The 12,775-nt window shown below is 42.4% G+C and overlaps 2 protein-coding genes across 4 annotated transcripts in view; one reads left to right on the top strand and one right to left on the bottom strand.

Moving 5' to 3' along the window:
* The window catches only part of fstl1b (follistatin-like 1b), a 587,712-nt gene that overhangs the window by 269,472 nt on the left and 305,465 nt on the right, over nt 1-12,775 (top strand). The window lies entirely within an intron of this gene.
* cd247 (CD247 molecule) overlaps nt 1-12,775 on the bottom strand; it is a 113,409-nt gene that overhangs the window by 19,572 nt on the left and 81,062 nt on the right. For all 3 annotated transcript variants that reach the window (XM_067993024.1, XM_067993025.1, XM_067993026.1), the window contains exons 2-3: nt 3,498-3,601; nt 1,845-1,913 (exon numbers count right to left, since the gene is read on the bottom strand). In XM_067993024.1, coding sequence (XP_067849125.1) covers nt 1,845-1,913; nt 3,498-3,601 — 173 coding nt within the window. The remainder of the gene's footprint in view (nt 1-1,844; nt 1,914-3,497; nt 3,602-12,775) is intronic.

Raw genomic sequence — 12,775 nt, 5'->3', positions numbered from 1 at the left:
CATTTCAACTGGCAGTGTTTCCCCCAGTACGGGGAACAGTCCCAGTTGATCTGAAAATCTCACCCCTCCTAAAATATCAGGTCTGTAAACGACCTGAAGTACCTGGTTAATTACTTCAAGTGGCATCAGCCGGCGGGAGTACCACACGCGGGGGCTGCGCTCTCATGTCAGCTCGTCACTGGAGAACCTGGAAGTGGGCGGGTTGGGGCCGGGCTCCGGATCCACCCCGGGAATCCCCAATTTTCGCAGCCCCCCTGCCATGAACGCACCGCTCGGGGGTGCGAAAATAGAGCCCATAATGACAGCTTAAAAAAAATTTTTTCTACACGTAGAGTGATTTATATCCCCGGTGCTACAACTGAGAACACTGCAATATGGAGGGCAATTCATGCCTAAAAAAGGGGAGGTAGGGGGACCAATATCATATGGAGGATTAACCCGCCAACTTACCGCTGGCTACGCGGCCGGTCCGATTTTTGGGTGCACCTCGATTTAGGTGGTCAAAGCTCCCACTAGAAACACAGGTCAAATGATGCTGTCAAGACCCAGCCGTCAATTTCGTCTCTACACTCGTTGCTATCGCTAGTTCCTCAACCCAACCACAAACCATCGGTGGCATAGGTTGGGAGGTGGCCATTTTCAGCAGTATTTAAAGGGATTCTTAGCTGGAGTAAGGGAAAGCTGGAAGCAAGTCTGGCGCTCAGTGGGCTGTGTATTTTGAACCTTAAAGACTTCCGATATTTATCTCCTGAAGCTGCCACCAGCTTATCAGCTGCCCCGCTGGATTTCCTGCCCTTCCAATCGGTGAGCTGCCAATAAGGAGTGCAATTAGCACTGGCAGCTCACTGATTCTTTGCTAATGAAGCCTGACCACGATCATTGATTCAGCCTCCCGTTGACTGCATCAAGTGGAGATCCTGGCCGACAAGCCCCCGAAACAATAAACATAGTTTCAACTATCATGAAGCCCCTCAGCAAGTTCTAATGCTTTCAGTCATACAGAATTATATTTTCTGTAAAATTTGAATGCTAAGCACATTGAATAATTCGAGAAATATAGAGAATATTTTTGTACTTCTCCAAATAAACTAACTAAAATTCAAATTTTTTTTGAAGTGTCAACATTGAACTATTCCTTCACATGAAGTCTAAAGCTCTTACACCACCTATGATTTCCAAAACATTTCAGTCTTTAATAACTTAGAATTGTTAAATTATACAAATGCCTGTATTCTAAGTAAAGTTTTTTAAGAATCTCTGGTATGAATTTTCCCTTCCCCTAAGGCGCCTAGGATAAAAAAAGGACCAGAGTGAAAAAGGACAGTTTCACTCTGCTATTACTGTGTTGCCAAAACACTTCTGTCATTTCAGAGATTAGTGCAATACTGGGATGGGGATTTGTGAAGAGATTTTTATTGGTGAGGAGAGGGAGAACATTGAAAAATATGGAACTATTTCTGGCTTCCTCAAAGAAGGATGGATTTGTATTTGTCAACTTTTGTGTTACCCATCCTCCAATTAATTTTTGGCATGAAATATTGCAAATGATGGTCTGAACAGGCATTAGTCCTACTTTCTTTTAGACCCATCTCCAAAAGAGTGAGTACCATTTGCAGATAAGGTGAATGATTTGTGGGTGGCAAGCAACTGAACACTCATCCACCTCAGTGTACAGTGTACACCTCAGTACACTCAGGCTTCAGTACCTTCAGTAGTGGTGGCAAACAAGATTTTCACTGTACGTCACAGGGACAAGGGATCCAGTGATATGTCATCTCATATATTGGATAACGCAGCAACAGTTAAAAAGTAATCAGTTAAAGAAAATGTAAACAGTTACTTACTTGATATTGGTCATCTATATTCGGTTGGTTTGCAGGAATATCATCAGGTTTACTTTTTGCCTTGGTCAGCTTTAAAAACAAAATGAAAAAAGACATTTTGCAAAAATTTATTTCATTGCCTGGTATAAATATATTACTGATTTAACTCATTGGAATAACCAACAGGATTCTCATACTTCAAGAAATTATAAACAAAGTGCAAGATTTTGCAATTTGTCCTTTATGTAATGAGAAACCTATATCAAGACACCCACAGTCTCCCACACTATTGGGTTACCAATAGTTATCAATCTTGGTTATGCTCACTTGGAAAGATGCTACACATGCACTTTTCCTCAAGGTGGGAAGGGAGGGGATCTGAAGGAAAGTTGTCATCAGACCACTTTCCTGCTACTCATTACAGCCAGCTTAAGAGGCAAGAGAGCAGGTCACCTGTTTGCCCAGTTCATGTGTGGCTCATGGAGTGCTGAAAAGATAGAAATAAAATAATTGGGAAATTTACAAAAAGGCGTGCATACATTCACAAAATATCCTGTGTTAACGATGTCTTGTGTACAGAAGACACTTTTCAACAAAAACATAACGTGAAATTAGAAAAATCTCCAAACATCAATTATTTATTTGTGAATGGTAATATTAAATAAATACCATAATAGGACTTGCAAGCATGAAAAACCATATGGAGCTAAGGACTAAATATTCTTTTTATTGACAATGCTATTTCTGTTCTGCAGTAGGGTGGTAGTTACACTGTGGCAAGAAATAAGTATTTTCCTTGTGTATGGTAAAATCAATGTGCTAATTGTCATTGAATGATTGTGGAGTCCTCAGTATGCTATCTTGTCAGATTTTTATGATCTGCTCCGGAAGGGAATAAAGTGTTCCCAAAGGTGAATGGACAATCTTCCCACTATTTGTTTTTAAACAATTGTAATTTCAATCTGTGTGGATTTTTTAATTTAATGTTTGGGAAAGAGGTGAAGCACTGAAACCGCAGCATAAATGTTCTTTCTGTGCTAGCAATGGCCACGAATGCCTCATGCTAAAGATAAAAATATCCAGCTCTAATAAATCATGCTGCAATAAAGAAGAAAAACAGAAAAATATATCTCATTAAAACATAATGCCTTATCTGTCGAGGGCCACATTCACATTGTGTGCATATCTATGCAACAACTGGGAGGAGTTGGGGGAGTTTGTTACTATTCCATTTTAAATGTTTTTGTTGTGACTGTGTAAAGTTAGATTAACAAACTAACATTACCAGAAAAACTTGAGAACCTCCCTTCCTGGGTAATTTCCTAGTCTACACTTGGTATTTGGCCAAATTTGGAAACTTCTTGTGTGGGAAATCATGGGTGCTGTGCCCTACCACTCAATGCTGCAGCACATCAATACATCTACATCTAGATTGTGGTGTCCCCCTAAAACTCCAAGCATACTGCACATGAATCACTGGAATGAAGTTGACTGATTTGCTCCCCATACAGTTAAATCCAGTATATTGTCTGTACATTTGGCAGAAGTACATTAATGCTATGGAGTAACCTGGAAACCCATGCATTGTAACACTATCTCCCTCTATTTATAACAAATATTTAATTTATGGTTCCTTTGAAGCTCAACAGTAATATATAATGGTAAGTGACTTACCCTTAATTTAAGGTAGAGAGCAGTGATTATAATCCCATACACAAAGAGAATTCCATCCAGAATGTAACACAACTTAGGGTCATTCAGGTTCATACCGTCAGCATCTGTCAAAATGGAAAACAAAAAGCCCAATCAACCAAATTTCCAAATGTTTTATATGCTATCAGTTGCTATCTGGATCCTTCTTCACTAATGAATCCCAGGTATCCCGTCCATGTTAAGTTTGCAACAGATCACAATATAATTGTATTTCATTTGAATAATTATATTGATTTGGTGGAAGTGATGATTCAGTTGATAATTCGGTTCAGTATCAAATATAATCAGTTGATCATAGCGATAATGTTGGTGATCCCTGATGAAGACAAAATTCAATAAGACTAAATTTGGCATTTCTAAAAATAAGGTAAAAACAAGAAGGATTGTTTGTGGAGGTGTACACATGAAAATGCTCTCCCATCATGGTGTGGGGAAGGCTTGATAGACCAACTGGTCATTGCCTGCCTGTCAATTTTGTATGTTCGTACTTCCACATCTGGAATATCGTCATCCCATCTGCCACTAAAACCCTCATTCTTGCTGTTGTCATCACCAACTCAACTATTCCAATGTTCTCCTGACCAGTCTCCCATCCTGCATCCTCTGTAAACTTTAGCTCATCCAAAACGTTTTTGCCTGTATCCTATCCTGTAGTAATCTCACTCGCTTTCACTCCTATTCTCGCTGACCTACATTAGCTCCCCAATGCCTCATTTAAAATTCTTATCCTCATGTTTGAATCCCTTCATGGCCTTCATGGCCTTGCCTCTGAACTCTGCATTCCTTTAACTTTGGCCTCTCATGTATCCCTCCCCACTTCACCTCACCAAGGGTGGTCATTTCTTCGGCTGCCCAGGCCACATGCTCTGGAATTCACTCCCTAAACCCCTCTGCCTCTGCTCCTTCCTCTACTCCTTTAACTCACTCCTTAAAATCCACTTTTCCAACCAAGGATTTGATCACCCCCCCCCCCCACCCGAGAATGATAGAATCTTATAGCACAGGAAGAGGCAATTCGGCCCGTCGAGCCTGTGCCAGCTCTTTGTAAATGCTGTCCAATTTAGTCCCACACAAGCTTTTTCCCCATAACCCTGCAAATTAGTCCTCTCCAAGTACATGCCCAATTGCCTTTTGAAAGTTCCTATGGAATCTGTTTCCACCACCCTTTCGGGTAGTACGTTCCAGATTTGGAATTCTCTCCCCAGAGGGCTGTGAATGCTCAGTCGTTGAGTATATTCAAAACTGAGATCGATAGATTTTTGGACACTACGGGATTCAAGGGATATGGAGATAGGGCGGGAAAGTGGAGTTGAGGTCGAAGATCAGCCATGATATTGAATGGCGGAGCAGGCTCGAGGGGACGTATGGCCGACACCTGCTCCTATTTCTTATGTTCTTAGATTTTAACAACCCTCTGTGTGAAAACATTTCTCCTCAATTCCCCTCCAGTCCTTTTGCCAATTATTTAAATCTATGATCTCTGGATACCGACCCACTTGCCTGAGGAAAGAGTTTCCATGTGGTAGCCTGTTCCACATTTTCACCACTCTGAGTAAAAGAAGTTTCTCCTGAATTCCTTATTGGATTTATTAGTGACTATCTTATCTTTATGGCCCCTAGTTTTGGACTCCCCCATAAGTGGCAACATTTTCTCTAATTCTACCCTGTCAAACTCCATCATAATTTTAAAGACCTCTATTCGGTCACCCCTCAGCATTCTCTTTTCTAGAGAAAAGAGTCTCAGTCTATTCAGTCTTTCCTGATAGTTGTATCCTCTCAGTTCTGGTATCATCCTTGTAAATCTTTTTTGCACTTTCTCCAGTGCTTCTATATCCTTTTTGTAATATGGAGTCAAGAACTGTGCACAGTATTCTTAAGTGTGGTCTAACCAAGGTTCTATATAAATTTAGCATAACTTATTGGTTTTGAATTCTATCCCTCTAGAACTGAACCCCTGTGCTTTGTTTGCATTTTTATGGCTTTGTTAACCTGCCTTGCTACTTTTAATGATTTGTGAATCTGTACCCCATACCCCTTTGCACCTCTACCCCATTTAGATTCTTGTTTTCCAAGGAGTAGATGGCCTCTTTATTCCTCCTACCAAAATGCATCATCACACACTTAACTATATTGAAATTAATTTGTCATTTACACGCCCATGAAATTCATGTGCCATTTACATGCCCATTGTACAGCAAATATGTCTACTTCATGCAGGTATACTTACTGTTGGCCGTATGCTGGGCAGCACTATTCCGGTGGAGACTGGCATCCCGCCAGAGCCACTTCCAAAAGTGAGATTATGACAGAGGAGAGCCGGTTGGAAAAAGTGCCAATCCCCTGGTTGGGATTTCTCTAAGGGGCAGAAATGCGGCAACAATGGGTTCTGCCCCAAAGTCCCGTCCTGCCCAGATTGCGTCTATTCTGTGTCATAAACGGGCTAGAATTTCGAGGTATTTATCTATGTGTAGAAACCTCTGGTGGTATTTTCCAAAATTTCAACAGGATCGGATATAGACAATCCTTTTGTAGATTCAATTGCACACTTTTGCTTTCCCTTTCTGCCGTTTCCACATTATTTCTGCATTTTCTATTTATTGTGCTGGTCGATACTGTAATAATTTGGAAAGGTTGTTTATTTCAGATAGTCTCGGAGCTTGTTGAACCACAAAAAAGATAATTCTCTGGCCCTGAATTTCTACACGGTTCTCCTGATCTCCCACTGTAACTTTGGCAGAAACTCTGGAGAAACAGCGTAAACAGCCAATTTTAGTCGTTTACACTATTTCTCTGGGGAGAGGTTCCACTGATCTCCCACTGGAGAACCCCTGCAGAAATTCCAGGCCTCCAGAGCTTAGGGCCCAGAAATCACAGATGATCATTTTGGTCAATAGCTGGGAAAGAGACAAATTGAATGGAGAATCATATTACGGTTACAGCACTGAAGGAGGCCATTCAGCCAATCGAGCCCATGCCGGCTCTTTGTAAGAGCAATCCAGTTAGTCCCATTTCCCCGTAGCCTTGCAAATTTATCCCCTTCAAGTATTTGTCCAATTCCTTTTTGGAAGCCACGATTGAATCTGCTTCCACCACCCTTTCAGGCAGCGCGTTCCAGATCATAACTACGTATTGCATAAAAAGGTTTTTCCTCATGTCGCCTTTGGTTCTTTTGTCAATCACCTTAAATATGTGACCTCTGGTTCTCGACCCTTCCACCAATGGGAATAGTTTCTCTTTATTTACTCCATCTAAATCCTTCATGATTTTGAACACTTCTATCAAATCTCCTCTTAACCGTCTCTGCTCTATGGAGAACAACCCCAGCTTCTCCAGTCTAGCCACGTAACTAAAGTCCTTCATCCCTGGAACCATTCTAGTAAATCTCCTCTGCACTCTCTCTAAAGTCTTCACATTCTTCCTAAACTGCGGTACCCAGAATTGGACCCAATACTCCAGTTGTGGCCGAACCAGTGTTTTATAAAGGTTCAACATAACTTCCTTGCTTTTGTACTCTATGCCTCTATTTATAAAGCCCAGGATCCCATAGGCTTTTTTAACTGCTTTCTCAACTTGTCCTGCCACCTTCAAAGATTTGTGCACATATACCCCCAGGTCTCTCTGTTCCTGTACATGTAATGTGAAAGAATTTCATAAGGATATATAAATCAGGAGAGTAAATTGGAACCTTAATTTCTTTGGGACACATTTTAAGAAAGGAAGCTGTTGTTCAGCAAGATTCTGGCCTTATTTCTTTTGATATGAACCATACTTGAGAATATCCAATGCACTGGATTTTTATTGTTGTTTCACATTGGGCTGTACCCTGTTGATGTTTTATGCTTTTGTTTAAAAGAAACATGATTATGTATCTTTAAAGCTTTATAGCCATATCTGAATTTGCTGATTGCTGTTTACGTAATGCTGCGTGATGTCACTGTAATGCTAGTTACTGGCTCCTTGTCCGTCAGGGCAGGACGAGCCTTGTTGTAAGTGTTTCAGTGGAGCCAATCTGCCTTTCAAAGTGAGTGCCTGTGTGCTTGTGGTGAGTTCATCCTCTGTAGAACAAACTTATTAAAGCAAAGAGTCAAGTTCCAAAGCTGTTAGCGTTGGAATCTGAATTTGAAACTCTTACAGTTTATGACATCACCTTAAATCCCTCAATTAAATAAGCTCTGAATCACTGTCAGCTATTCGTTATTGTAAAAAAGACCTTGGTAAATATTCACTTTGAATAAATACTCTCAGCAATATAAACATAAGGTAATTGACATTGCTCAAATAAGACACCCATCTCGTGCTTATATGATTGGGGAACACACACTTTCAAAGCTGTTCAAGAAAACTGAACAATAGGTTTTTCAGAGTCAACCAACCACATCCTTTTTCAAGATAATAGCATTATGTCTCTGATTAGCTCCTGAACTGCTAGTCATTTTAATTTGTGGTCCTTTATGTAAACCTGCCCATCAACGTGGCCGGAAATACAGGCTCAGTATGTTCAGCTGACTGTTCCTCTTGTCAACGGATGGACTATTGCTAGCAGTAGGTCTGGATACACAGCTTCCGTCTGCACTTGTATCATACTTCTCAAGATGGTGGATTTTCTTTGCTGTTCACCCCACACAACTATCACTGGCTATTATTATTGCTAATAATAATCCCGATATTTTCAATTGCTGTTTCTCAGACACAATTGAACACACTTATGAACATCAAAATGCTATTTTGCTTTTACATTTTCCTGGTCAGGTCTGAAATCATGTAAAAAGCTATGGTAAAGTGCTCAAACTTTATGGGTTGAATTTTCCTCCACTATCCGGCAAAATAGCAACAGAAATGGTGGGAACATGACAGAGAAGATGTTTCCACTTGTGGGAGAGACCACAACCAGGGGCCATAAATATAAGACAGTCACTAATAAATCCAAAAGGGAATTCAGGAGAAACTTCTTCACCCAGCGAACAGTTAGAATATGGAACTCATTACCACAAGGAGTAGTTGAGGAGAATAGCATAGATGCCTTTAAGGGGAAGCTAGATGAGTATATGAGGGAGAAAGGAATAGAAGTTATGCAGATAGGGTTAGATGAACAGGGGTGGGAGGAGGCTCGTGCGGAGCATAAACACTGGCACAGACCAGTTGAGCTGAATGGCCTGTTTCTGCGCTGTGAATTCTATATAACTCTATTTAATGAAAATGGGGTAGTGAGCACTACTGCCACTTCCCTACCCCAATCTTGATTACCCTACTTTCACCCCCACTAGGACCAACGGGGATACAGAACCTAGCCTCCCATCCTATTTCCCTCCTGCCCACCTCTGTTACTTGCACTCCCGGGAACTGCCTGGTGGAAAGATTATCTGTAATCACCAGGCATTGTTCTATGACTATATATGCGGTAATTTTCAATGAATCTCGACACTCACCTGACGAAGGAGAAAGCCTCCGAAAGCTTGTGATTTTCAAATACAACTGTTGGACTATAACCTGGTGTTGTAAGATTCCTTACATTTGTACACCCCAGTCCATCACCGGCATCTCCACAAGGTGGAAAGGCAGTGGTAGGCCTGGGATAGCAGCAGTAATGGTCCCGATGAATACAAATGGGGGGGGAAGGGCCTAGTTTCTTCTATCACTTAATTTTCATATCTGTGCATGTTTTTCTTTTCCCCTCCACTTGGACAACAGCCAGCAGTTTGGTACATCCTTTTGAGGGCTATAGTGATCTTGGCACCCCATTCTCTATGTGCCCATTCCCCTCCCCTTTCTTATACCGCTATCCTGTCCACTCGCCTACCCACAACATTCATGATTGCATGATTTTACCATCATCACTGTGGCAACTGTCCATTTCCTAAAATAATTTCACAAATTCACCAACGTTTATTTTATTTCTTAAGTTTACAACTCCACATGAGAAGGTGAGCTGTTTATTATCTTACAATATATAATAAACTATGGAATGATTATAGCAGACATTCTAACTCTGGACTTGAAAATTATAATGGGAAAGGAGATTTATCCAAAGTTAGTGCTTAGTTTGCTGGGTATTTCATATTATCATGTGCCTTACTTGCTCTACACACCTAATTATATAACATGTAAAATGCTTGGCCCTTCAGATTTAATATAATTATAGAGTTAAAGCACAAGAAAGAAAAAGTTTGAAAGACAAAGTGCATTGATTTATTTAAATAGAGATGAATTTTCCCAAGAATTATGCATATGTCCCATACTTAAAGGTCCCAGTTGATTTAATTTTCATGAAAACTGTCAGGTAAATTCAGCAATCTCTCACTTCCAGCATTGAGCTACACTGAAAGGGAGCATGAATCAGCAATAGAACTATAACAGCGTAGCCCTAATACCCTGAACCATGCTCCCTTCAAGCACAGCTCAACATTGGGGTCGGAGGCTCGCTGAATTTATCCTTATATTTTGTAATAAGGTAGATTGAAAAGAACAGATGCTTTCACAAGTTAGTTTGTAAAATATGAAATGTTATCTACTGCAAGAATTGTAATATGCAAAAGGGATTTTTCTCCTAATTTGTCAGTCAGATATTTTGGTGCTAAATTATTTAAGGACCTGTAAATCTGGGACTCATATATATTTTCCTCCTGTGCTTCAAAAGCAGCGAAGACGGGGGCATAAATTATTCAAAAGATGAAGGAGTCATCTTTTTAAGAGATTCTCAAGAGGGGCTCAACACCAGAGGAGATCGTCCAGAGATATATGCTGTGGCCCTCTTTTGCATTGAAGGCATGAAGTATCTTAGTGGAAGATTCCTTCATGTCTTCTCCCTCTCTGTATTCCAAATAAGATCATCCAAATTCTATAGACTTGAATGGGATCACAAGGTCCCAACTCTCCCTCTCTACAGTAATGATGTGGAGATGCCGGTGATGGACTGGGGTTAACAATTGTAAACAATTTTACAACACCAAGTTATAGTCCAACGATTTTATTTTTAATCCCACAAGCTTTCGGGGGCTTTCCCCTTCCTCAGGCGGTGTGGAAATGACCATTTCGAATCCTTCGCATTTTAAGATCACATAACAATGCCTGGTGATTACTGCCCGTTGCCAAGGCAATCACAGTGAGCAGACAGAAAGGTGTCATCTAAAAGGCCACTGAATATACAACCCCCCAAAAAAAAAGAGAGAGAGAGAGAGAGAGACAGTCAATGACCCGTTATATTAAAAACAGATAACATTTGTTCGCTGGTGGGGTTACGTGTAGTGTGACATGAACCCAAGATCCCGGTTGAGGCCGTCCTCATGGGTGCGGAACTTGGCTATTAATTTCTGCTCGACGATTTTGCGTTGTCGTGTGTCTCGAAGGCCGCCTTGGAGTACGCTTACCCGAAGGTCGGTGGCTGAATGTCCATGACTGCTGAAGTGTTCCCCGACAGGGAGAGAACCCTCCTGTTTGGCGATTGTTGCGCGGTGTCCGTTCATCCGTTGTCGCAGCGTCTGCATGGTCTCGCCAATGTACCATGCTCTGGGGCATCCTTTCCTGCAACGTATGAGGTAGACAACGTTGGCCGAGTCACAGGAGTATGAACCGTGCACCTGGTGGGTGGTGTCCTCTCGTGTGATGGTGGTATCTGTGTCGATGATCTGGCATGTATTGCAGAGGTTACCGTGGCAGGGTTGTGTGGTGTCGTGGACGCTGTTCTCCTAAAGGCTGGGTAATTTGCTGCGAACGATGGTTTGTTTGAGGTTGGGTGGCTGTTTAATGGCGAGTAGTGGAGGTGTGGGGATGGCCATAGCGAGGTGTTCGTCATCATTGATGACATGTTGAAGGCTGCGGAGAACATGGCGTAGTTTCTCCGCTCCGGGGAAGTACTGGACGACGAAGGGTACTCTGTTGGTTGCGTCCCGTGTTAGTCTTCTGAGGAGGTCTACGCGATTTTTCGCTGTGGCCCGTCGGAACTGTCGATCGATGAGTCGAGCATCATATCCCGTTCTTACTAGGGCGTCTGTAGGTGTCCATCGCGTTCCTCCTCGTCTGAGCAGACCCTGTGTATTCGCAGGGCCTGTCCATAGGGGATGGCCTCTTTGACGTGGATAGGGTGGAAGCTGGAAAAGTGGAGCATTGTGAGATTGTCCGTGGGCTTGCGGTAGAGTGAGGTGCTGAGGTGCCCGTCTTTGATGGAGATTCGTGTGTCCAAGAAAAAAACTGATTCTGAGGAGTAGTCCATGGTGAGCTTGATGGTGGGATGGAACTTGTTGATGTTATCGTGTAGTCTCTTTAGTGATTCCTCACCGTGGGTCCATAGAAAGGAAATGTCGTCGATGTATCTGGTGTATAGTGTTGGTTGGAGGTCCTGTGCAGTGAAGAAGTCCTGCTCGAACTTGTGCATGAAAATGTTGGCGTATTGCGGTGCGAATTTGGTCCCCATGGCTGTTCCGTGTGTTTGGGTAAAGAACTGGTTATTGAAGGTGAAGACATTGTGATCCAGGATGAAGCGGATGAGTTGTAGGATGGCTTCCGGAGATTGGCTGTTGTTGGTGTTGAGTATTGATGCTGTCGCAGCGATGCCGTCATCGTGGGGGATACTGGTGTATAGTGCCGAGACGTCCATCGTGGTGAGAAGTGTTCCTGGTTCAACTGGTCCGTGGGTACTGAGTTTTTGTAGGAAGTCTGTAGTGTCGCGACAGAAGCTGGGGGTTCCCTGTACGATGGGTTTCAGGATGCCCTCGATGTATGCAGAGAGGTTCTCACACAGGCAACGGAACCCTGTGTGAGAACCTCTCTGGATACATCGAGGGCATCCTGAAACCCATCGTACAGGGAACCCCCAGCTTCTGTCGCGACACTACAGACTTCCTACAAAAACTCAGTACCCACGGACCAGTTGAACCAGGAACACTTCTCACCACGATGGACGTCTCGGCACTATACACCAGTATCCCCCACGATGACGGCATCGCTGCGACAGCATCAATACTCAACACCAACAACAGCCAATCTCCAGACGCCATCCTACAACTCATCCGCTTCATCCTGGATCACAATGTCTTCACCTTCAATAACCAGTTCTTTACCCAAACACACGGAACAGCCATGGGGACCAAATTCGCACCCCAATACGCCCACATTTTCATGCACAAGTTCGAGCAGGACTTCTTCACTGCACAGGACCTCCAACCAACACTATACACCAGATACATCGACGACATTTTCTTTCTATGGACCCACGGTGAGGAATCACTAAAGAGACTACACGATAA

The sequence above is a fragment of the Heptranchias perlo genome, chromosome 11, assembly GCF_035084215.1.
Source record: "Heptranchias perlo isolate sHepPer1 chromosome 11, sHepPer1.hap1, whole genome shotgun sequence".
Taxonomy (NCBI): Eukaryota; Metazoa; Chordata; class Chondrichthyes; order Hexanchiformes; family Hexanchidae; genus Heptranchias; species Heptranchias perlo.
This window is presented reverse-complemented; position numbering and strand designations above follow the sequence as displayed.